The sequence below is a fragment of the Hakea prostrata genome, chromosome 4, assembly GCF_041222555.1.
Source record: "Hakea prostrata isolate BN-2017 chromosome 4, UWA_Hpros_2, whole genome shotgun sequence".
Taxonomy (NCBI): domain Eukaryota; kingdom Viridiplantae; phylum Streptophyta; class Magnoliopsida; order Proteales; family Proteaceae; genus Hakea; species Hakea prostrata.
In genome coordinates this window covers 8,621,783-8,647,501 of record NC_142603.1, presented here as the reverse complement: position 1 = coordinate 8,647,501, position 25,719 = coordinate 8,621,783, and the positions used below count along the sequence as shown (strand labels likewise).

Sequence of the window (25,719 nt, the reverse complement as noted above, 5' to 3'; positions counted from 1 at the left end):
GCTACTTCTGCTGCTCGGTCCTGTGGCTGCTCTTAAGTATTGCGGACGGCGGGTAGCAGTATGTAGGAAAATTTGGGTTGTTCCAAATTTCCTCGGTAGTGAAGGTGGTGATTTTGACGAGAGAGATGGAAGCACTTTGGTTTCCATCTTTGTTTCGTTGTTTGCCTGGATGGCTGCAGTGAATGAATGAACCGTGTGTGTAGTATCCTTATCCTTTTATCCTCTCCCGTTTTGAGTATCTGTGACTCGCTCGATAGGCAGTCATTTTTGTCTAGTAAGAACGATTCGTAATCCAGGATTATAATTATTGCATCTTTAAGTCTTCCATTCGACCGGGCCATTCCACATTGTTTCACACGAAATGGCAGCAGAAGATGAGCTGGGCATGATATGATAAGCCCATATCCCACTAAAGGCCGTACTACCAGAGATTCCTTGGTGATGAGATGGGATTATGGGATAAGAATATTGCATAGCCCTCATGAATCTTTATTTTGTTTACTTTTCAAACTACTCCATATTAAAGTGTTTCAGACTTTCAGTACTGTAAAACATTTTACAGTTGACCCTAGGATTGAGTGGGTAACATCTGATTTAAAATTGAAACATCTATATCCTCGTACGATCTAGCTTTTGAGTGGATTCGAACGGTGTTCGAGAAACACACTATTTTCAATTTTCAAGAATAGAAATGCTTAAATAGTTGCGAAAAAACAATTCTTCTTGGGGGGGAATTAACAAAAACAATTTGAATACAGATTTTGTGACAGGTTAAAGGCTGAGGCGACAAAGTAGGCAATTGCAGGCACTTGAAATGGATCAGTGATCCTTCCTGACTGACCAAAAGAACACCTCCGAAAAGAACCACAATGTTTATTGACAAAATAAGACGACCTATTTTGTTACAAAATTTAAGAGGGGCACTGTGTGAAGCATGGGAGTGAGGCAGCGCACGGTATAACCCTTGCTATATCCCCATAGCAGCAGGAGCCTGGTGCACTAGATATTGCGACCAGGGCTCTCTTTCTCTTCCCGCAACTCAGATCAGCACCTCTTTTTTGTAGTAAGGGTACAACTCATAACACCCTTCAATGCTTCACTATACAACAGTAATACCTTAATCTTTGTCTGAGCATACCACCTACTGATGTAGTAATTCTGCAACATGTATTTCTATCTCATTTTGAGATTCATCCCTCGTACAGTCCTCAGTTTGCTGTTGGAGTAAAAGGAATACAATATACAAGAGAAAGGTCCATCAATAGGCTATTAAGGTTTGTTCAAATTCTATATCAAGAATTAAAATTCACGAATTCATTGGATGAAGTTCCACTTACCCCACAAATCTGTCATGCTGTCAAGATCTGATTTGAACCAGTAATCATCGTTAATCTGCAAGCAAGTGGAAGGCAATCACATAAATTATGGTCCTTTAGATAATAGGATTAATATCTGCATTCCCTCTAAAGATTCCATACATGCTTACATTAAAATCCGCTGGGACAATCCTCTGCATCCCAGAGACATTTCCTTGTGAGCAAGCTACACTATAAGTATTTAAACTACCCTGGCAATGTGCGGCCCCAGATGGTCTTCCATGGAAATTCTGAACTGATTTATCTTCTGTATTAGTAATGGTATTCCCCATGGAAAAACCAACTGATTTGGTCTGCTTGATATTTATATCCCCACAGCTCCCTTGGTGACCACTGCAAAAAACAGGAGGAATCAATACAGTGGAAGACAACACATGCATGATACTAAAACCAAATAATATTAACCTCAGCAGATACAGGTCAATTGGCCCTGTGGTGCTTCTGATAATGATTCTGAATTGTCGATTTGGGGAACCGCCATCCTGTTCACAAAAAAAATTGCCCCAATTAGACAGCATTCTAAATTCCCTTGGAATCTCATTTTCTCAAATAATCCGTTTCACCTACCTCATAAGGATCGGGGACTTCAAGGGAACTTGCCTGGGGAGCTTTTATTGCAATAAGAGTGTGATTCTGCCCCCAACAACATGACAACCAAATAGACGAAGGGAAGTGTCTCAGTTTTTCTTTCTCTTTTTTGGGGTGGAGTGGGTGGGGAAAGAAACAAAGAACTAAATAAGAAAACAAGATTCCAAAGACAAAACCTGAAAGCATGGAAGGCTCGTGATATCATCTTCGGTCAAAAAAAGAAGCCTATACAGTTAATATCCACAAGATTTCAGAAGACAGAACCCAATTCAATGGAAATGACAGGAAAAGAAAACAGAACATACTTTTGGCTATCTTCATCTTCATCTAGAGCCCTGAGACTTTCTTGTTTTTCTCTGTGAAGGGAAAATAAAGTCAGTCTAGAAAACTGGAAAGATTAAGGTCAAAATAGATATTTTTGCTGAAAACAAACCTTATGCTATCATTAAGTTTGCATTCTTGATCATATAGACTTTCAACTTCAGCCTGTCAAGAAAGCACTCACCAAAATTCACATCAAGTCTAATGTTACTAGTTATGCACACCATCCTCTAGTCCAACTGTTACTTTGAGATAAACCATGAAATGCAACAGGATTGGTTAACCTAGTAATCCATGACTAGATCGGCAAAGTCAGGACCATGCTGTGGTTGCAGTAATACCAATTGGATGATCATCATACATAAGCTTCTGATTTTAGGCACAAGTACTTTCAAAGTTAAAACATGAAGGGTTTCACTGTCATTTCCAATCTCATTCAGAGGGTAGAGAAGTATATGCCATATCTGGTGAAAAGGGAACTATTGAATATGGTGTCCCCGTAAAAAAGGGCGAACCTGGGGCCAAAGGCTTCCACACAAGCAGAGTCAGGGAGAGGCAGTTTTACTACACAGTCTTGCCCCCACCAATTTTTGCTGGGAGGCTGTTTTGATGCCTTGACCTCAGGGCTACAACTGTGGTCCATCAAAGCCAAGGCCCACCCCTGAATATGGTGTCTTCATGTCCCTCTCCTGATTTATTAGGTTTGGTTTCTCTATCTGTACTGCTTCGAACTCTTGGTGCTTGAGAGGAATCTCTAAGGAGACCTCTCCTGTATGACACCCCATTCCACATTCCCGTCAGTACTGCCCACTAGCCTACTGCAAGTGGGCCATCTACCTACCCCCTCATGGTTTATTATGGTTTTGTTTCTCTACCAGATGACCCCTTTGGTGCCTTTATTTCGTCGTGGCATTTTGCATAATGCACACATGGTTCATGAAACTAAAGGAAAGGTTTGATAAATAAGAGGGCTATATGCTTGTTCTTCAGATTGAAATCTGATAAATCACTGATCCACATGGTTCCCTCCATATCCAATGGTTAGTATTCCATATCAACCCTCTGGTAGAGCATAGACCATGTGATTAATATGGCCCATAAATTTGACACCAAAATGTTTCACACCCACAAATGCTACAAACTAAATAATTAGCACACAAGCAAGCCCAAGCATTAAAGAATAGAGTACCTTAAGCCTATTAACTTGACCACCTAGCTCATTAGGTTTCGACATTTCAAGTCCCCTGATTCAAGACCAGCAAATGAGAAAAAAGTTATCAAAATGGAAAAGAGTAACTAACGAAAGGGTAGATCATTGATCATACTTCCAACATATATTGTTCTTTGATGTTTTCTCTATTAAACCTATTCCTTCAAGGACATTAGTAATATCGTATATTCTCCTCTTCTGGACCTGTCAACCAAAGAAAACATTGCCAAGCATAGAAGATCAGATGAGTAAAGTGAGACAGCAAAAGTGGAGGTTTAAGCAGAAACAAGTCATCAAAAGCATTTCACCTTCAGGACTTCTGCTGCGTTGTTCAAATCAAGAGTGCCATCCTTAGCCTCCTGAATCAAACTAATGAATTTCTTTGTTAACAGACCTGCAACATATCTTATCATATTACTTGCCAAGAAATAAGAAGTACCAAAGCTAGGTTTGACATAAAATCTAATGCACCATTGTAAAACTAGAATTACCTAGAGAACTATCATAGCGGCAGCTACCAACTGGGGTTAACATACTAGAAGGGGTATCTGCAAGCAAAACACAATCAACATAAGTTCCATCTTTTGTCTTGCCTATTTCCAAAAATTAGTCATCAGAAAAAATGAGTACAACAAAATGGATTCGAATAGTGGGTTCTATATTTGGTACAAAAGTAAACCATAAATATGATACATAAGTAAAAAAAAAGAAAAAAAGAGCACCTGAATTTAACCCTAGAGTTTGAGGAGTTGATTTTTTGGGCTTTGTAACCTTTGATTTATTGCAATGCTTACCACCAGTGCCAGGCACAGGTGGCACAGGTGTAACTGGACCATTAACTACTTCACTATGTCCTCCATTAGTTGCACGTTCACCTATCTGATTGACATCTGCTTCATTTGTTTGCTTTAGCTGCAAAAGGAAGAAAATTGTTTGATATTTATAGTGAAGAACTGTAACAAATAATAATAACAAAAAAAGAAATCAGTTTGATCATAAAAGGAAAAAGTATTAGAAACAACATGATTAAGGGCTCAGATATGTTATAGAGTTGATGTTATGTAGGGGGCCCAAATCATAGTAGCCATTGTTCATCACTATATGAGACATACGGAGCACTTGCTACAAAGTACCTATAAAATACAATTCATAAAGATACAGGGGACACATGCAGTAGTACTTGTTATCTTAGCTCCCCGCTGGCACAGCCTATGGGTCTGCCAAGAGATATATGTAAGACATAATAAACTGGCTAAGAGGCTTCTTTCAATGATGGAGCCATATTTTCATACACCAGCATAGTACCTTTTGCGACGAAGTAGAGGGTCATGCCTATTGTTTTGGTAATGAGAACATATAGATGATGGTTATATGTGTCCATAAATATATATGATCCTTGCAAGGCCTAATGGACTCCCAAGCTAAAGCCTCCAAAACATTCATTATCTGTTCACAGAGCACCTCTTCTCAGCAAAGTCATGGAAACTTGAGGATTTACAGTGGAAAGCTTCACCAATTCAGAGACATCAAGAGTTGAAGATATAAAGTCTACAAAGTCATAATGTGCTCATCAAAGCCCCCTAGCATAGGATCATTGCTTTGACTTGAATATTCCTTGTAAACTATGATTTGCATTTAGCAGACCTGACAATGCTCTTGTGTGGTTCACAGGTCTGGCAAAGATTTCTATACCCTTGGACAGAGGTTTGTGCGATTGTGCAGCCAAGCTTGACTTAATGCGATTTCTGGTCCTCTCATAGCAGATGTCCACAGGTCAGCATATATATTCGCCACTAAGATGGGAATGTCTGGGTTGGGAAGATGAATTTTGTGTCCCCTGCCAAACACCAAGCTCTTTCTCAATACTCTCAGTTCTCCGCATTTGTGTACAAACATCCATGCTTGAATTAAATGTCTGAAAATTTTGTTACCGTTTGTCTCATGGTCACATTTATAACCACTAGAGACCAACAGATGTCACACCAGTGTGTAGCTGTTTGCAGTGAGTTGTCTTATCTCAAATAGTGACTATTTCTTTACAACTCTGTTGTGCTTTAACAAGTGGACTGTTGAACCTTCAAAAGCATCACAGATACTACTACTACATGTACTTAATCTAAGAATCCTTTCTACTTTAGGGTTTAAGCTTATGAAAGAAGTGCAATTTCATTTGTGATTCCGCTTTTTTCACCCGAAACGCTATAAAGTGCTCTAGTTCTTTTTCTTTGCCATTCTTTGCTTTTCCTTCAAAATTTACCTTGGGAAGGTTGTTGCTTATACTACCTCTGCACCTGCATCCTGTAATGTTTGAGCATTTTACCAATTTTTTTTCAAAAGAAAAATAAACAATTGTCCCCCTCTTATTTTGCCACAAGATCCAATCAATGTACTATTAGTTTGAGAATTCATATCAGTAGCCAAACCAAGGTCAATAACCAAAGGATAGGTTCAGGTTAGGGTGAGTACAAAAATCAGATGGATGGATGAGTCTAGAATTACTATTGAGTTTAAGGACGTAGAGGATAAACTATACTGAAAGTTTTGGTCCAATCAGGTGGGCAGAAGTGTAAGAATGAGTTTCCTAGAGGCAATTGCAAAATTGAAGTCAGTTCAAGAATTGTTTGTTCCTTACGATGAGCAACCAAACACCTTCAGGAATCCACCACCACAACAACAACTAACAGGCATTTAAAGAATAAATAGGCAGGTAAGTTTAGAAAAAAGGAGAAGAGGACAATGATGATAGAGAAAGGACAAACTAACAAAGGGCTTTAATATTGAAATAACTTAAAATTCAATCAACTATTTGTTTGAGAAATAGAATAACTAGTTGATTGAATTTTAATCTTGAAGTCAGTTCAAGAATTGTTTGCTGTCATTTTTTATCCAGTTCCAAAGTCTGACCAGCCAAGTTCTAGCTATTCATGCTAAGGGATATAGTCATTCTTTCACACGCAAAAAGGTTCAAGATCGGCTAAAGCATTTGGCTGTCTGGTTCCTGGGCCAATGATGGCAACTGGCAGCTAGTAATCTAACTTAAAGATATGTGGCCAATTAAATAACTCTTGCAGACTTAAAACATGTCTAAACATGATCTGGAGCTACAAAGGCAGAATGGACTTATCAAGCTTTAGCCCCTAAATCATAATCCTGGTCGAAAAGTAAAAGCCAGAAAACTTTGAGCAAACCTAAATGAGTTCATTATTAATTCCACTGAATTTTCTCTTGGTTTGATTACTGGATAAAAAGATTCCACTATATTATTGAAGTTCCCATAAATAAAAGAAAAAAGATTACATAGAGAAAGAGGAGAAGAGGAAGATGATGACAAAAGACACATAACTAAAATTCAATTAACTACTTAATATATTTCTTGAGAGAAATTATGCTACGATGACTCAGTGAGAGTGAATGGAGAGCGTAGGCAATGAAAAAGCTTGACAGATGGACGTCTATCAAGAGATAAACATGTACTTACCTACAAAGCAATAGCTCCCAAATAAAACATAAACAAATTTACAAGCATAATCTTTAAATATGTAGATCAAGACAGGGCTAACTCAAATCTTCAGTTTCAATTTGGAAAATTCAATCAACTACCAAGTAAAGAGGCTGTACAAGTTGGAGGACTGACAAAATGGGATCCGACTTCCAGGATAATCTGCACAAAATGAATCTATCTCCTATTAAAGATAGATGAGACAAAGACAACCTGGTTTCGCTGTCAATAACTGATAGGATTGAATGATTGATCCAAAGCAAGTAATTATGCTATACCCATGTATCAAACTTGTAACAGCTACTACAAGAAATGCGATGGCATCAGCACCCTAGTATAAAACTATAATAAAGTAAAACCCAGAGATCTCTCTTTACCAAACCACTCACTTTAGATCAAATGGTATCTCATGAGATAAGAGAGCAGTGCTGATGTATGAATTGATGTTGTCCATCTCTAACAGTTTGACCTTGTAGTATCTTCTTCTTCTTCTTCTTCTTTTTTTCTTTTTTTGGACGAGTAAATAACTAAATTAAAAGCAAAAACTGAGAATGTACAAGAGGGGAAAGCAGGCAGGGGACCAGCCTTCAAGCAAGAGGCTAGAAAGCAGAACTAAGACCCCAAGCAACAACAATGAACCTGTTCCTTGGGGTATCAGTAAGCGAGGGTGGGGAATAGAAATAAGCTCAGAAAAAACATCAAAATAGATGGCATTCCAAATAACGTCCGGAGAGGGGGATTTGGAATTCCATATCCTGAGATTGCGTTCCCAACTTCCCACCACAAGTGATGGATAGTGGCACTGAACATTAGCTTTCCAATCCGATCACAAATAGAGGAACCTTGGAAGTTTCTCAAAACCCAAGGCCAAGCTCGAGCAAACAAAGAAGCATCTCAAACGAGGCCATATCAAAGCAAGGGCATTTCCCCAAAGGGAATTAGAAAGGGCAAGTAAAGAAAAGATGGTCAAGGTCCTCTAAACCATTCAAACAAAGGATAAAGTTATGGTTAACCGGAATATGGCGGACAATAAGAAAGGATTGGGTTGGAAGGGCTAGATTAAGGGCTCCCCAAAAGGTGAAAGAGTGGCGGGGGATGTGGCCTTTGAACCAAACAAGGGTGTCGAAATGAGCAAATTCATCGGGGAAAGGGGTAAAGCACTCGGTTATTACTCAACCCGAGGGGGGTGTCCGTAGTTCTAGGAGATGATTCCATAATTCACTGGATATTTTCAAGGGCTTTACTTATTTTAAACAAGTACTAAGAAACTAAAAACCAATGGCCAACGGGCGGGGGGAGAGAGACCAAAGAAGTTTCTAGGCTAAAGAGGTAGAGAAAGATTTGGATGGTGAGGGGAGCCAAACAATGAGGCCAAAGGGAGAGAATACTACACTTGTGTGAGACTAGGGTGGGGGAGGGGGCCCCAGGAGCCATTAATGATGAAAGAGGAAATGGGGGCAGCTTTGGGGATACGGGTCTCATAGACAACATGGGGGCCGAGGAGAGTGAAAAGAATACCTCTCACTCTCTCAGTGGTGTGTAGGTTAATAGTTTCTATTTTCAATTTCAAAAAGCTTTTATTTCTTTCTAAAGCTTGCGTAAGCTGTTAAAAGGACCCCATTGTGAAGAAGAAACAGATTTTGAAGAATGAATTTCTGGCTAACCTTACCATCAATTATGGGAAAATTTTCATGTTTCAACAGCTGAGTAGCTGCTGGTGAGAGGCCCAGACTGAGAGAGCCACTACGTTACCCCTGCATCTTCTCTATCCTCCATTCCAATTTCCCTTTTGCTGCCCTGCTCCTATTGTTGAACTGCTTCAAGGGCTGTAAGAATCCCAATTGAAGTTTGTGTCAGACATATTACTGGCCACAGTTCCTGAATACCATAGGAGGAATCGGATTTCACTTTTACAGGCCTGTTCCTGCCTGCCGCCTGCATCATCATTTGAATCAGCCTTTTCTTCTGGAGATTGATCCCCACGTCAGCAGACTTTTGGAGGTTCAATTTAGTTAACAAAGAGGGCCACTTGATCTTACTTCAGCCTAGTTTGTTGGCTGGTTAGGTATGTATTCTGTACTGGTACAGTCTCTTCATCACTTAATCCTTCTACCATACTGAGCCAAAGATGCTGCAGAGCCTCTTCCCAACACACCCTGCACTTGATCTCATTTGGGGTCAAATGCACTGCTGGTTTGCAAGTAACACCATACCTTTTAGTTTGGAGTCAGCTTCATACTTCACCATCTATCCATCAAAATTTTGGCAAAAAACTTGGAGAGCTGCTTTTCTTCAGCAATCAGCATCATCTATATTCACATTAACTTTGGAGACATTCTACTGCTGACTTACTTTGAATTCTAAAACTTCTAATTCAGAGTTTTATTGTTATTTTGATTTGTGGGTTTATATGAGGCTAGCTAGTCTTACATTGTACCATCTTCCATGCCAAAAAAGCAGATTCACCATGATCCATTCAATCATTGATTGCAAGCACCCAAGATAAAGCTGATCTATATATAAGCTACACTGATGAAAGAAAATGATGATAGACATTGGGAGCTTATGCTCAGACTTAGATGAGCTCTTTTCCATCATGGACCCAACAAAACTCACTGCACTGGTCATCATCATCAGCTCCTCATTTAACCGAAATTCCCTTGCTTCTAATTATTGGGATTGTATGAAAATTAATAAGGGAACTACATACAAGTGATTCTTAGTATATAAACCTATAAAGCGTTCTTCCTTAAGTTTCAAAATTCTGTAGATGGCTTTGGTTCATTATCTTACATTTGCTTCAGCAAATATCATACAAATCTATGTTGTGATGTACCAAACCCCAAAGGAAAGTCTTTATCTTAAACTAAAATCTTGATAGGTAGTGGAAGGAAATAAAAGGGCGTACACAGTGCACAAGGCTCACTGTGTGGGGTTTGAGTGGGAAAATTGCTATTCATTGCAAGACCAGTTATTCCAATTGTGACCATATGTTGTGTCAAGGTTAGATCAGAATACTATAGAATGCAGAGCTCCTTCTTATTGATTTTACCAATAACCTTTTTCAAGGTGTGTCAATTCTCTTCCTCTATTGTTTCGGTTAGTGCAACAATGAAGTTCCTACCAGCTGAGAAACCACAGAATTTGATCAACCAACATAGAATCAATACCAGTACGATTGGCCATAGAAAGAGACTTGCGTTACTTTATTATAGGATTTGTGACCAGATAATTTTTATTTACGGTTGAACCAATGATGAAGTATCTAAAATCCAAAATATTGAAACTTAAAAGTGTTGGTGAATGTGATGAACAGTTAGATCGCGTAAACAAGCAAATCACAGACAGACTACAATCTGAAAAGAGCAAAAGTAATATAAAGAATCAATAATTACTGAACCTAATGCCTAAAAATTACAATGGCAGTTGATTTCTTGGATAAACAAATGAAGCAATGAAACTTCAAACATCTCCCACCCAAAAAGAGGAACCAAATCAAACTAAACAAGTAACTAAATAGAGCAATTAAACCACACAAAAAAAAAATAATAATAATAGTACAAAATTGAAAATAGTGATGATCCGAGGATGAAATTGTTGCCGTCAACTTACAGAAATTTTAGCAATCTTAGGATCAGCACCGCTGACACTGCTTCCACCCGTATGTACACTAGTACGAAGATCGGATGAACGATTCTGAATATTGGATTGGGGAACGGAAGCGAAAGCAAAGGAAGGTAGTCTTGGATGAGAGAATGGGAGCTGACGCTTCATAGGGCCAATAGTTTGAGGTGAAGAGGAGTGAATCGGCGAGTGAGAGTGATGATGACTGAAAGGAAATCTGAATTGAGCTTGTTGGCACGCGAGACCTGATTCTTCACCAGAACTCGACATGACAGTCGAAAACAGAGAGATTCAGGGGAAGTTTCAGTTCGAGAGAGAAGTAAAAGAAAGAGAGATTCTGTGAATTTGAGGAGAAAACACACGCAGCGGCTGCGCAGGAAAACCCAAAAAATGAAAACTGTGGTTTTGCTGTAGACGTCATGAAACAGCGGGAAGCACATGCGGTGAGTTCGAATCCGAACGCCCCGCCCTTAGCACGGACACGAGTCTCTGACAATGGTTGTTATTGGGCCTGACCCTGGGCTTGGGCTTGGGCTTTTGTCCTCATTTTTTCTGACGACATTGGGCCTTCACTGTATCCAACTAGCCACAGCCGGGTAGGCAGGCAGTAGTCAGTTACTTGGTTTAATTAAATTACGTTATTTGTTTCAATAATTAAATTAATTATGTATATACCCATTTTTTGAGGAGAAAATAGTGTTAAACATTTGAACCATGTCCCCATAAATGTTTTTTTAAGATGAATCTATAGATTTCATTCCAAAGATTCAGCTAACCAAACAGTTAATTTTATGAACCGTGACTCTATAGATTTTTTAAATCTTCAGACCCAAGTAACCAAACAGGCCCAAGATGCATCAATATTTACTTTCACAAAACATTTGGAGGAGGTTTCCAAGCCAGCCTATCATTTTCTTCACAAACACCCCAACTAGCTAAAGATGGATTGGTCATTTTCCGATTATCCCAAAACTCTTTCATAGTGTAGACCGCATTCTCAATTACTTCTTGAGGTTTTTATGTCATTTCTATTATAATGTGATCATTTCTAGCTTTCCATAACCACCACGCTACAAATGAACTTAGGTGTTTCATAATTTCTGTATATTTCTTATCCGATATGTCATCTGAGATTCACCAAAAAAAGGGAAAACCAAGCCATACATTTTGGATTCATTAGTTGCTAGGTAAATTAAAGGCAAGGAAGGGAATTTTTCATGTTCGACTACAAACTTTATGTAAAACGGATTATCAACAAATATGATATGAAACTCGACTAATTCATGGATGACATCATAAATGCATGAGACTAATAATATATTCATGGTTTGTTGAACCCCTTCCATTTATTGCAGGCAATGGAGTAAAGCACACATGTTTGATATCATTTAATACATTCAACCTCAACAGATTAGTAATGCCACATCCACACCCAGCACATCACATCGTAATTGAACCCAATTGCAACTATGCAACCGAGCCTAGGTCTCAAATTTCAAAAAAAAATGAAAAATTTCCCTGACGTTTACAACCAGAACGTATCTAACTAAAAGTAAAACGATAATACAAGGACTTGTTTGGTAATGGGCAAGGATCAATAAAATACAAAAGAATGTTTAGTAAAATGAATTTTTTTTTTCATTTTTAATAAATAAAACGGTCTAGTTTTTGTGTCTAAGAATCTCTTTTGCAAAACAACTTTAACTTATTTTTATCGTTTTCAAAAATAAAAAACATGTTACAAATTATGTCAAAAAAGGACGCTCAACCTAAATACCATTCAAATGCTACTTCTAACTCCTTTCCACTTTCATAAGAATTAAATTTTTTTTTTCAAATTTTCAAAAAGTCTCTATTATCTTAGATTTTCTCAGTACAAATTTTACCAAACAATTAAAATGAGGACAATCCATTGAACCGCAATGTTCAACAAAGGGACTACAGAAAGCAAGTAAACTACTAGGACACAATTCCATTTCTTTGAACGCTTATCAACATTTTCATTTCTTCTTGTCGTGCTTTTCTACAATGATGCTTATTAATCCCCTTGAGATTACTCATAGCTCCCAAACATCATTATGAAAACAAGAAAGCTCATGGCAAACATAGCCACGCTTGCAGACTTCTTTGGTCGGACGTTGTTGCTATAGCTTCCACAGCAGGTTATGTCAGCGGCGATGAAGTTGCAGATTCTGGTCGTGTTGAATTTTTTGTTGCGAGAAACTTTTTTTTTTTTTTTTTATAGTAAAAAACTTTAAATTAAGATAGAAATTCATATTGGTTACAGTTCCTATTGTCCGTTATGGCCAACATAGCTAACTTACTAAACCAGTCCTGTAGTGCTGGGGATTTAAAATTACCAAAAGATGATCTAGGGTAGTTTAATAAGGTCTTAACAAAAAGAGGTGTTAAATGTATCTGCCAAGCTGAATAAGGAGCCTTTAATTGGTTCAGCACTGCCTTTTGATTACACCAAATTTCCTATATCGTAATTTGGTGTTTTTTCGCATATTCCAGTCCCATCGTAACTGCCTTAAGTAGTGCCTCCATTTCTCCACCATTAGCTATTTGTCCCGTATCCAGGTAGCTGAGACGCCCTTCCAAAACTATCCCCACGCACCATCCTGCTTTCTTCAATAGTTCATGATATACCCCTGCACATAACATTGTTGTTAGTTTGATTGTTACATAACTATTAAGGCCAACTTTATTCTCACACCATTTACTAAGAACATTTCCACCATTGGCTTTAGTATTATGTTCCAAATTCTCCTGTGGTATAGAATTTAGTTGTAAATTGTTAGCCCAGCGGTCTATATTATGCATAACCCTATGTGGATTAGGCTGTTCTTTTGAAAAGCATATTTTGTTCCTTTCCATCCATATAAAGTAACATGTGATAATAAAGTAGGAAAGAGTCCACCGTTTAGTTTGCTTTGGTGCTGGCATATTTAAAATAGCATTTCTGCACCACTCAATGATTGATTCTTGAGTAATAGCTTCAGTTCGCAATCCTAGTGTTCCAGCAGACCATATTCGTTTTGTCCATTCGCAAGAGAAGAACAGATGCCATATCGTTTCTTCCTCCTTTCTGCACAGTACACATCCCGTGTCCTTCTTCGCCCACTGTCCCAGTATTCTTTTGACCGGTATTCCTGCATTTACCAAACGCCAGAAAAAAACTTTAAGCCTTGGATGTAATGAGAGCTTCCAAAAGAAATTCCACCACCTTTTTTCCTCGGAGTCAGCAAGTTGATGTTGTTGATTCCTCACAAATTCTCTTGCTAGCTTTGTTGAGAATTCACCCGAACTTGATAGCAATGAAACCCATCTATCCTCTTCATGGGTCTGTGAGAGATTGGGCAGTTGTGTTAACACCAAATTGGTGTTGTTTAGTCCTTGCAGGCACTCCTTGTTATACCTGACAATGTTGACGACGTCGGCTACCGTAGCTTTTGATAACCAACAATCCATACCCGGGTTCTCCTTTGCTATCGTTGGGTAATCTCTTCTCCATGGGTCAAACCAGAATGAAGTTTGAGTTCCATTTCCGACTTCTCTATGTACCATCTTTTCAAGGATATGGAACACACTACACAGACTTTTCCAGGTCCACGATCCGCCTTTCCGCTTGACCTGCGTTTCAAATATTGAGGAGTGGGGAAAGTATTTATCTCGAAGTACCTTGACCCACAGCGTATCAGGTTCATTAATGAGTCTCCATCCTTGTTTTAAAAGTAGGGCCGTGTTGATTTCTTCCATCCTTCGGAATCCCAGACCACCATGACTCTTTGGCTTGCAGCAAGATCGCCAGGGGATTAAGGTTAATTGTTTGGTTTTCTCTGGATGCCCTTGCCAGAATCTTTGACAAAGCGAATCTATTTGTTTGCATATAGATTTGGGGAATCGAAAACACTGCATTTTGTACTGTGCTACCGGTTGGAGTGCCGATTTTATCAGAACTTCCCTTCCTGCAAAAGATAGATTAGCCGCTTTCCATCTAGCAAGTTGATTGCTTACCTTAGTTAACACCCCTCGAAGATTTTTCGATCTTGCTCTTCCACACCACGATTTGTACCCAGGGTAAACCGTATGGTCCTTACCTTCCTTAATCCCTAGAACTTGAGTCAGCTGTGCTCTTAGTTGTTTGTTGACATTGCTACTGAAAAAAGCTTCACTTTTCTCAATATTGATTTCTTGCCCTGTGAGATCAGAGAAAATCTCCAAAATAGCTTTAATGGAAAGTAAGTCTTCTTTAACTGCACGACAGAAGAGAAATGTGTCGTCAGCAAAGAAGAGATGTGACACTTCCGGGGCATTTCGAGAGACCTTAATTCCTTTAAACAGATTCAAGACCCGGTATTCATTTAGGAGTCGAGACAAGACCTCCATTACTAGAAGAAAAAGGTATGGACTTAGTGGACACCCTTGCCTGAGTCCCCTAGATCCCCGAAACCAAAGGTACGGTTTCCCATTCAACTTAATTGAAAACGAGGCAGTGGAGATAAGTTTGTGAACAAGTCGACACCAATGCAGATTAAAGCCTAGCTTAGAGAACAGGTGAGAGATAATATTCCATTCAACTCTATCATAGGCTTTAGACATGTCAAGTTTAAGAGACACGTAGCCCATCTTGCCTCGAGTATTTTTCAAAAAATGAAATATTTCATTGGCCAAAAAAATATTATCTGTAATTTGTCGGCCAGGAAACAAAAGCACCCTGAAGGGGAGAAATAAACTTATTGAGGAGAGGTTTAAGTCGACCAGCTAGAATCTTAGCAAGGATCTTGTAAGTCACATTGCATAAACTAATAGGCCAAAAATCCGAAGCCCCCCTAGGATTGTCTTTTTTGGGAACAAAGCAAATCAATGTGTGATTGCAATCCGGTGGCAGAGCCAAATCCGTGAAAAACTGGGTTACAACTTCAAAAATATCTGATTTAATAAGATCCCAGTGATTTTGAAAGAAAAAAGCATTGAAACCATCTAATCCCGGCGCCTTGTTGCGAAAAACTTGCTAACGAAAGTTTCAACTTTCACGCGGTTACTGGAAAAGAAGAAAGCAAATGATTATAGCAGTAATAAATCAAGTAGTGGGAGAAAATTAAATTATTTAATGGACGGTTCAGGATTTAACTGACGAATTTGTATGACCGTTCTGCCCTTAAAATTATACTGAGACTTTTTCTAAGAACACTAAAAAATAATTCTCGCAGACAACGTTGTTTGTAAAGAAAAACAGATACCAAACGCGCACTAACAGTGAGCCAATAAGATAACAACAGCTACGTACGCATAATGAAGTTCTACTCCTTGAAAATGTACCATTCATCAATTGTTTTGTCATGTGGTCTTATTTGTTTTTAAAAAATTAATTGAAGGGATGGGACACATGTTGTTTTTTAGTTTGGTACAATGCCAGGTGTTGTTGAATGCAACCTTGTTCATCTAATATTCTAACTCCTAGAAGGAACTTATGTCTTCTGGTGAATTTTGAGTGATCAACAAACACGTTTCTACGGAGGATTACATCCTTTTGACAACAACTACTTTCTCCTTTCACGTAACAAGATCTCTCAAGTCTCAACAAAGATGTGACATAATTCCACGTAAATATTTCGTAACATTTTATTACTTATTTTGAAATCGTAAAATCCAAGGTTCTATTTTTTAAATAATTATAGCTGTCATTTTTTATTATAATTTAATTATTATTTTATTTAATTATATATTTTTTAATTTTAAATTTTATTTACTTACTATTTTTTGGTGTTTGAAGTCATCTAAACAGCTTGCGCATGCCTCGATAACATTCTTAAAAGGAGCTTTATCTTCAGTAAGATCAAACCCATGACTTATCCATGAAAAAGTATTAAGCATAATCGTCTTTTAACTTCTTAATTCTTGAAAAGTGAAATTGATATAACGATTTTTTTAACACCGTTAAAATTGAAAAAACAACAATAATTAAAAAAAATATATAATTATTAAAATATAAAACGTGAAGGCAATAGTAATATATTTGGTGGTGGTAGTGGTGGAAAAGGAATTCAAATCCATTAAAGCACTTACTTGGAGGATTTCCTACACGTACGTGTACATATTTTTTTCTTGAATCGGATGGTCCACGGCCACAAGTCGGAAAGAAAACCCGACAAGTACTTTCTAGAACGGAACGTAACCTTCTCCACGTGTTCCATCTACATAGCGATTGGTGGCCCATGGCCTGTTTTATTCTATTCTCCCATATAAACGGGTTGAGCAGGAACAGAAAGCTGCAGAGAAGACTAGAAGAAACAAAGCAAAAGAGCGAGTTCTGAGATTCCCATTTAGAAGGATTGTTCTTCAGGCTTGAAGAGGGGACTGTCTCTCTCTCTGTTTGTGTTGAGTATAGAGAATTGAGAAAGGAAAAGAGCGCAATGGCGAGTGGAATTGAGATGAAAAAGAATGGAGGAGGTGAAGCAGAGGTATTGGATGGATCGGAAATAATGGAATTAGTTGGAAATGAGAAAGTTTTCAGTAAATATGTGAATCATAAATTTGAAGAACTCGATCGAGATGGAGATGGGAAGCTCTCTGTGAAGGAGCTTCAACCTGCTGTTGCTGACATTGGTGCTGCTCTTGGTCTTCCTGCGCAGGGATCCTCACCTGAGTCTGATCATATCTACTCTGAGGTACTCAATAAGCTAACCTAACTTTTTGTTCTTCTTTGATTTCGATCTCTCTTTGGTGCTCTTTCTCACAAACCCTGATACTCTTCTTAATTACTCTGTTTTGTTGATTCCTTTTTTATTTTTCTTGCTTTGATAAAATTATCGTCTTAATTTTGTTTCTGGAATTTAAATACCCTGTAGCCCTGAAGTAATATCAAGTATTTAATGGATACGTCAAATGCTCCAGAGTTATGAAATATGATTTTAAGTGAAACTGGTTAAATTAAAAGATTTTTGTGTGAAGAAGTGATTGACTGACCAATTAATGATAAATCGTTGTGGATGCCTGAAGGTTTTGCAAGAGTTTACTCATGGTAAACCAGAGAATGTGAGCAAGACTGAGTTCAAGAAAGTGCTTTCAGACATTTTAGTAGGAGTGGCTGCTGGATTGAAGAGAGACCCAGTTGTGATTCTTCGGATTAATGGTGAGGACCTAAAAGAATTCATCAATAGCCCAAGTTTTGAACCAGAGATGGTCTCTATATTCTCACAGATTGAGATTGCTGATGGCACCCTCCGTGATTATATTATCAAAGCATTGAAGCAACTCACAGTTAATCGTGGAATGCCACCTTCTACAGATTCTTGGGTACTCTGCCTTTCTAATCTTATAACTTCTTTAGATGTTATTCATGTCATACCCACAAAGAGTGGTAGGTGATTAAGCTAAACCTCAATTGGGCTCATAGCACTAATTGTTTTTCTGGGTTTAGGTTGCTAGCAACATTGTGGAACCAGTTCTACAGTCATGTGGAATTAAGGATCTGGAAGGAAACGTTACTCAAGAGGTCTTCATAGAAGAATTCAAGAAGGTAACTGGGAGTCTGGCTGAACGGCTGAAAGAGCAGCCAGTAATTGTAGCTCACAGTGAAAACAAATTTGATGGGAGTAGCATCAGAAGGTTATTTAGCAACAAATTTGAACTGGATAAGGTAAGCAATTTTAGTGTTAGAATCTGATTTCTTCTGATAATGAAGTGCACGGCAATGTAACTTAAAGCGCGTTTGATTGTTTACAGTTATTGGATTCAACGGTGAGAAATCTTCCTAAAGATCGACACAACAAGGTTTCCAAGTCATATCTAAGCATCGCGTTGGATGTGATGGCTCCCTCAGCTGGGTTGCCACCTTATGGTGCCATCAACGAGGTAGGTATCCATCACTTGCTGTGACATGCATTCATTCAATCTACCCCCAAAAAAAAGAAAAGGACATGTACTCATTCATTCAATTGTTAGATGGGCCTGTAAGTTGGATGTCCAGTTAGGCATGGAATGGCCCAACAAGGATATACATTATTATTGCCAGATGGTAATGGGCTTGGGCTTTTGATCCATTGAGCATGAAAGATGATCAATGTTTCATTTGTGTGTTATGTTATGCAGATGGACAAGGTTATAAATGAGGGTTTAAGCATGGTGGATGCGGATGATGGCAAGGCAGTTCCAGTGGAAGAATTCAAAAAACTCATATCAGAGATCCTTGGAAGCATTATGTTACAATTAGAAGGTTGCCCCATCTTGGTTTCTGCGAATTCCGTTGTGCATGAACCTCTTTCTGCTGCTTCAACCCTGCTATCATCATCGACATCATAAATGTAATGAATTTTAAGGAGGTGACCAACAAGTTTATGTACTATTTAAAAGATCTGGTGACTGCAGCTAGTTGAGTACTTAGAAGTTATAACAGAGAGTTTTCACTCTTCATGACCAAATTCACTTGGGTCTGTTCCTAATGGATGTTTTTCCTTTTGGTGTTAATTTTGTAATGGTTGTGTAAGGATTTAATCTTTGCCCGTTGACTGTCTAATTCCAAAACCTTCTGAGATATAAAGTATTTACAAACATGTCTGTAAAACTAGCACGAAGGGTTACTGGCTGTGATCTGTATTAGGAGTTAAACAGTCAGATTGACTATAAGGCATGAGTTTGTCTTATGATATATGATGATATAATTTAAAGTGAATTGGGTGGCAAAAGTTACTGAGCTTGAAAGATTTCAGGGAGTTGAATCTTGTGAAGTGATGGCGTGCTTGTAACTGGTTTTGATCTCTTTAGTAGAGTAGTATCTGGTGCAAATTGCTGTGTGAGCTTCTTGAATTGTTCTTTTGTGGTTTATTGCTGTTCTACCGATTATTTTAGTTTCAATAAATTTGTTCTTTGCTTATTTTAATTTGAGAGTTGTTTTTTGGGATCCATTGAAGTTGGAATCAGTCCTATACCCTTTATCTGGAGTGATTTCCGAGCTGACATAAAAGGAGCTTTTAGGGATACTAGTCAGTTTGAGAGAGGTAGAGGGAGGGTCTAGAGAGAAAGAGACAGAGGGAGAGAGGGAGAGACAAAGATCTTTAATGATATCTCTGGATGTATCTTTTAGAGATATGATAAAAAAGAAACAATAACACAGCGGCTATGCTAGGGGTCCCCCCTAATGAGGTAAGCAGCTTAGGATTGGATTACAAGACTCAGTCACAGTCACTCACTGCCACATCAAACTCCAAATTCTTTTAAAAGACTAGAAAAAGTCGATTAAATGTCTTTGCAGGAAGCAATATTTGAGAGTTGATCACTTTCAGAGAAAGAGCTCAGACAAGCAATTGCAAGGAAAGTAAAGGAACTTCTCATGATAATGGTGTCAGCAGCAAGCAAATACAAGCAATCAGAAAAGTTGAGAGAGAGAGAGAGAAAGAACAGTAGGGTGTTGCAGAACCTTGGAGGAGAGTGTAAAGAAAGATGACGAATTGAAGAGCAAGGATTCTCTAAGATCATGACCATGGTTACCATTTCTCTGTGGAATCCAAACATGTCCCAAGAGTATATCTCTATGTTCATTAAAAGCGGGACAATATGAAACAGATTATGTTTGTGTAGTTCCCTGGAACGATCATGTTCCTCACACTGATGAAGTCAAAAATGGAAGTGGCCAAAAGAAATTTGCTGACCTTCGTCAATTATATCTTCAAAAGTATCAGTCAGTTCAACCTCATAGCCTGTCCAAATTGAGCGTGCTTTGTTAAAAATTTCAAACAGAGATTTATTGAATGTTATCGCAAGTGGCCAAAACGAATCGATCAAAATTGACCCAGAATGAAAAATCATCCACGACTGATTTGCTATTTGACTAAAGCAAAATTATCCTGTTTCTTCTCTCTTAATGGTGAATAAAACAACCTCAACACAGTCCAGGGAAACTGAAAGTGGATTTTTTTTTTTTTTTTTTGGAAACTGAAAGTGGATATTATTGTCATTCTTTTCATTTCATGATAGACGCGGTTCCTGGGGGTAGGGGCGTATTTGAAGAAGGCGGAAGGGGCTCTTGTAGGGAAGAGATCTAGAGAGACAGAGAACACCCAAAAAATAAGGGTGGCAGGTAAGGTTCCTATTCTCTTAGGCTGGTGTCAGACGTGGATTTCATTAAATTACAATTGCACAAAAGAGAGTAGACTTAACCAATTGCACACACTCAATGAGATTTAATGGAATCTACGTAGCGTCTATCCGGCACCATACGCACCATAGACACCACCAAGTTAGACAAGATCGCATAATTAGAGTGTGTGGGGATTAGGGTTTTGTTCCATGTCTACTAATCCAGCTTGGGAAGCCATTAATTGTCTATCTGGATATGTGAAGACTTCATAAAAAGACAGTTATAGTAGAAGGAAAGCTTGAGAAAGATCTTGATAAATAACTAACAACAATTACAAAATATCTTGTTGTTTCAATAGTACGTCCAAGTTCCGACGTGATTGTGCTGAAGCACTTAAAACACTATGTGCATATTTAACTAACTTAAGCAAACAAAACCATTTTTTCTTTAAATGAACCAAACCATGTTTGTAGCAATTGAAATTTAATAGAATTTATTTTGTATGCATCCAACGGTAAATACCACAAGCATCACAATGTTACTCTCACCACACAAGTAAGATCAACAACAAAGTGATCACTAATAAGAAAAAAGGAATTTGTTCATCAAATGTTATATTATATGATAATCAGGAGGTAATAGCCATTCTAATCTATCATTAAGAGTGAACAGTGAAGCCTACTAGGTCTGGGCTTATTCCATGGGTGAGAGATGACGTCTGGGGCTTATTCCACGGATGAGATGATGAGACCCTTATAGCTAAGTACAAAAAAAGAAAGAAAGAAAAAAAAAAAAAAAAAAAGGTACAAAAGATTTCTTATTCCTATCGGAAAATGTGAAAAGAAGAAACGCAAAAGGTAGAAGGAAGGAAGCATAAAAGATGCCTTTTAGCCTAAAATTCGTGTCTGCCATGGGATGGGATAGAACAGAACAATCTCTCCCTTTGATTCTCCTCTTCATCTACTTCACATCCAAGCCAATACCTCTTCTCTACTTTCTTCCTTTTTCGTCTTTGCGTTCATTCATTCATTCATTTTAGGAAACTTATTATGTTTTTTCAAAAAACAATATATAACCTATATCCTGTGATGCTATCTCTCTCTCTCTCTCTTAATCATTCTGCAGCTATGCCTTTTCATCCAAGCAATTCCCCTGAAGCCCTCGCTTTCTAATCCCTCTTTTGTCTCCTTCCATTTTATAAGCTTCTCTCTGTCAACTTCAGTCGTCCTCTCGCAGATATGAAATATTTCTCGGATCTTCTCTATATGATTTACCTATCCATGTGCTCCCCTCGCTCCTCTTCCTATATGTTATAACCCATCTCTTGTTCTCCATTTCCTGCACACCTACTTCGCTGCTCCTCTCTCTGTCTCTCTCTGCATCTCACATTTGTTTTCTTCCATTTGTTTTATCTTCTTCATTTTGCATTCTGTAATGGAACCTCAACAACACCCACAACCGAACGAAGATAGTGGCAGTAGTAGTAATAACAAAAACAACTTCCTGTGCAGGCAAAGTAGCACAAGGTGGACACCCACAACTGACCAGATCAGAATATTGAAGGACCTTTACTACAACAATGGAATCAGGTCTCCAAGTGCTGAACAGATACAGAGGATCTCAGCTCGTCTGAGACAGTACGGTAAGATTGAGGGCAAGAATGTTTTTTATTGGTTTCAAAACCACAAAGCTCGTGAAAGGCAGAAGAAGAGATTCACAGTTGATCATATGACCATGCAAAAGGGACCTATTGGTGGCGGAGACTCTATTCACCACAAGTACACAAGCATCAGTACACCTGGTTCTAATCTCTTTTCCTTTCTTCTTTAGATCTTTCTTTTTTCCTTATAATTTGATGCGAGCTTTTGTATATGCATGGCTCTCTCTCTCTCTCTCTCTCTCTGATATGTTTCTTCTTCTTTTTACTGGGTTGTTCATGATGCTGTAGGGTTTTGTTCTCCTCCATCTTCTTCCCCTGGAGATCTTTGTATGGAGCAGATGGCAAGCACTGGTTATGGATCTTTTATCATGGAGAAGAGCTTTGGTGTAAGTATTAAAATTACAACAAATGCCCAATATATATAGGGTGACAGGAATATATAAAGAAACTCAGGATAGTTTTTTCTTCTTTGAATCCTGGGAAGTGCAATCAGACGAGTTCTTGTTTTACATTTATTTTTGTTGGTGCTGCCTTCTAGAAGACATCAGTTGAGCTCCATTTATAATAAAGGCCATAGGGTCTTGGCATTCACATCCAAGGAAGTATTAATTAGTAATTAGACCTTTAAACTACCTGTTCCCTAAGAAGTTAGTCACTACGTAAACAACCCAGAGAGACTTACATGCATAAAGCAGTCGTTTATTTTTCTAGATTTCCATTATCCTTCTGCTTAATGATTACAAAACAAATGGAACCCAATCCCTCTCTTCCACAGTTGATGGCTCTGATCATTACAAAGTATGTTTTGGTTGATCTCCTTTCATAATTTTTCAGGATTGTTCGATTTCTAATGGTGGAGGCAACAACCTTGGATGGGCAAGCGTGGATCAATATTCATCAATGTACACTCTCTATGACAAGAGAAACTCGGTGAATGGAGGTTGCTTGAAAGATGATGGAGAGGATGATAAAGGAGGAAGAGGAGTTGCTGCAAATGGTATGGAAACGCTTCCTCTTTTTCCCATGCACGGTGAAGATGCTGCCGGAATCCGATCTGGCAACTCCAATTCCTCTTACAGTCACTACAGCACTGATGGCTATGGAGTTTACAACGACAATGGTTGCTCCCGAAGGTCACTTGAACTTACCCTCAACTCCTACCGTTCATCGATGTCGCCGGAATATCCTTGAATTCGCCGGAATGTCTCAATCTTCATTGAAATTTTTATGGCTGTACCGTATTTATTACTACTATTACTAATTAATTATGCTACTTAAGATGCTAACGAAAGTGGGGATCTGATCTCTACAAGTCCTCTTAATGGTTTGACTGGTCAAAGAGGATCCTGAGTATCCCATCTGTCAAAATCCATAGCTTATTAACTGCACGTATTTAATGATAAATCATGTTAGCCTTTTGCTAATTAAATACAAAAGAATCTGCATGAGTTTTTCTCAGGGTCAAGTGCTTCTATGAGACTAAGAAATTTTAAACTTTTTTTTTTTTTTGGGTGCAAAGAAATTTTAAATGAAAAATGGAATTTGAGAAAGGGGGTTAATAAATATTGGAATGAGTGAGGACCTCACTGTGAGATATCCCCGATTTTCTGTGTACAGAAAACCAAAAATCACTCTGGCACTCTTTCCCATATTGTTCCTTATCCTTTTGCCTCATCATTTGGAATTTGAACTGAATTCATTGAGGGCACTCCAGCGAAAAGGACCTATAGTATTTACAAAACCCTACGGTGAAAAAGCAAGCTAGCTAGGTTGGTATCCCAATGAACTCTTTTGGCCGAATTCCAATCTGGCATGAAAAAGAAAAAAGAAAAAATAAACAGGTTTTAGGCTTTGGTGATGGAAAATGTAATGAAGCATATATTTGTTGGGAGACATCTTGGAACATGCACAAACGTAACTTTTGATGATTTTCAAGTTGTGAGTGTGATCTTGTGTACTATATATTTCGAGAGCTGTTGGTCGGAAGTTGAACTACGTTTGCATGCCTATGAAAGAAACCAACCAGGAGAGACATGTTCTATTGCTTCGTGACCTTTCAGCCTAATTTCTGAAGTTTTTCCAGAAGGAAGAAAAGTTAAGAACACTGCAAGGAGGTAAGATAGGATATCCTGGAAACCTGCAGTAGTAAATAGTGAATTGAATTGTGAGGGGTCGCAGTCAGTTACACAGTAAAGCAAGAAATGATTATGAAAGCTAGATAGAGAGAGAGAGAGTAAGGACAGAGATACTGATCTTGTTGCCCTGGGAAAATACGAAGACAGAAAGACTGGATTCTTCTGGGATTGGAGGCTTGAGGGAAGAGTATTATGCTGTGGGCCGTTATGTGAGTGATTGGGGTATAGAAGTATATATTTTGAAGTTTGAACCCTTTTTAACTCTACCAACCAATCAACCTCCACAAGTACAGAACCACTGAAATGGCCAAATGGGCTGGTTTGATCTGAGAGGCCATCGAACTCACCCAACAAAAGCAAAATTAGCAAGAGAGAGAGAGAGAAGGGTCTGGACATGATTTTCGGCGGACATGAATTATCAGTTACACATCAAGTCTGAACTCTGTACGTAGTGTGTGAAACGGGAAGGGGGTTGGGGGGGAGAACCTTTCATTCGAATTCTAATCAGTCTCTGACGGGCTATTGAAAAAAAGAAAGAGAGAAAACTGAGCCATGCGAAACGTGTGTTCTTGGGGATCTTCCAGGTGGGGGGGGGGGGGGGGGCCAGGGTCAGTTTAGAGTTTCATCTTTCATGATTGAGATGATGAATGGTGAATTCCTTCCTTAATAATGTTGGATTAGATTTATGATGCAATGCATTACGTGAAAACGTCAGATCAGAGAATGCTTGTCACTGGGATATCCAAAATCGTCTGCTGTGCTGCCATAATTGTTGCAAGGCAAACGATTGAACAAATCTACAATTGGGTTGGAGAGAGACAGAGCGGTTCTGATTGGTGAAATCGCTCCCTGGGTCTTCTGATTTGATTTCACTCTGTCAACAAAGCACGTGATGGACGGACTATTGTGTACATCCCTTGGTTTGTGTTTGTGGTGTTGTGGTCTGGTTTGAAATAAAGTGATCGGGATACGTCTGGAATTAAGACCTTGGGACCGTATATTTATTCTTTATATATATTATAAGAATGATATATTAATAACTAATCAGAGTGGCGCAGCGGAAGCGTGGTGGGCCCATAACCCACAGGTCCCAGGATCGAAACCTGGCTCTGATAATAAACAGAGTAGCTTCCATATTATTTTTATATTTTCACCCTATTTTCCATTGACATAGCAGATATATTACAGGAAGCCTACACTTAATTTTCTTTTTTTAATTTTATTA

The 25,719-nt window shown here is 38.5% G+C and overlaps 3 protein-coding genes and 1 non-coding gene across 4 annotated transcripts; 3 read left to right on the top strand and 1 right to left on the bottom strand.

Annotated features, from left to right (window-relative positions):
• Positions 1-663: 663 nt before the first annotated feature.
• Positions 664-10,906, bottom strand: LOC149017623 (transcription factor E2FC-like). Its single transcript, XM_089151936.1, has 14 exons — positions 10,607-10,906; positions 4,218-4,407; positions 3,987-4,043; positions 3,804-3,889; positions 3,611-3,699; positions 3,475-3,529; positions 2,398-2,450; positions 2,270-2,320; positions 2,141-2,189; positions 1,944-2,009; positions 1,782-1,858; positions 1,487-1,709; positions 1,338-1,392; positions 664-1,216 (listed from the first exon to the last, which is right to left on the bottom strand). Exons 1-14 carry the CDS (start codon positions 10,886-10,888, stop codon positions 1,209-1,211), a joined length of 1,341 nt encoding a protein of 446 aa, XP_089008062.1. The 5' UTR covers positions 10,889-10,906; the 3' UTR covers positions 664-1,208.
• A 5,974-nt stretch (positions 10,907-16,880) lies between these two features.
• LOC149017622 (uncharacterized) lies at positions 16,881-19,475 on the top strand. The gene is made up of 5 exons (XM_089154198.1): positions 16,881-17,292; positions 17,624-17,920; positions 18,045-18,263; positions 18,350-18,478; positions 18,716-19,475. The coding sequence occupies exons 1-5, from the start codon at positions 17,038-17,040 to the stop codon at positions 18,923-18,925; spliced, it is 1,110 nt and encodes a 369-aa protein (XP_089010324.1). The 5' UTR covers positions 16,881-17,037; the 3' UTR covers positions 18,926-19,475.
• Positions 19,476-22,133: 2,658 nt separating this feature from the next.
• WUS (Homeodomain-like superfamily protein) lies at positions 22,134-23,550 on the top strand. The gene is made up of 3 exons (XM_089153028.1): positions 22,134-22,500; positions 22,648-22,745; positions 23,194-23,550. The coding sequence occupies exons 1-3, from the start codon at positions 22,134-22,136 to the stop codon at positions 23,548-23,550; spliced, it is 822 nt and encodes a 273-aa protein (XP_089009154.1).
• Positions 23,551-25,537: 1,987 nt separating this feature from the next.
• TRNAM-CAU (transfer RNA methionine (anticodon CAU)) lies at positions 25,538-25,609 on the top strand. The gene has a single exon. It is a non-coding gene; the product is annotated as a tRNA-Met (tRNA).
• Positions 25,610-25,719: the final 110 nt, after the last annotated feature.

Excerpts from the sequence above, each read along its gene's own strand:
- LOC149017623 (XM_089151936.1), bottom strand. The coding sequence starts at position 10,888 with ATGTCGAGTTCTGGTGAAGAATCAGGTCTCGCGTGCCAACAAGCTCAA. Across the intron at positions 2,321-2,397 it reads AAACTTAATGATAGCATAAG|AGAAAAACAAGAAAGTCTCA; the intron begins GTTTGTTTTCAG and ends TTCCCTTCACAG. Across the intron at positions 1,710-1,781 it reads ATTGACCTGTATCTGCTGAG|TGGTCACCAAGGGAGCTGTG; the intron begins GTTAATATTATT and ends TGTTTTTTGCAG.
- LOC149017622 (XM_089154198.1), top strand. The coding sequence starts at position 17,038 with ATGGCGAGTGGAATTGAGATGAAAAAGAATGGAGGAGGTGAAGCAGAG. Across the intron at positions 17,921-18,044 it reads CACCTTCTACAGATTCTTGG|GTTGCTAGCAACATTGTGGA; the intron begins GTACTCTGCCTT and ends TTCTGGGTTTAG. Across the intron at positions 18,479-18,715 it reads CTTATGGTGCCATCAACGAG|ATGGACAAGGTTATAAATGA; the intron begins GTAGGTATCCAT and ends TATGTTATGCAG.
- WUS (XM_089153028.1), top strand. The coding sequence starts at position 22,134 with ATGGAACCTCAACAACACCCACAACCGAACGAAGATAGTGGCAGTAGT. Across the intron at positions 22,501-22,647 it reads CACAAGCATCAGTACACCTG|GGTTTTGTTCTCCTCCATCT; the intron begins GTTCTAATCTCT and ends ATGATGCTGTAG. Across the intron at positions 22,746-23,193 it reads TCATGGAGAAGAGCTTTGGT|GATTGTTCGATTTCTAATGG; the intron begins GTAAGTATTAAA and ends ATAATTTTTCAG.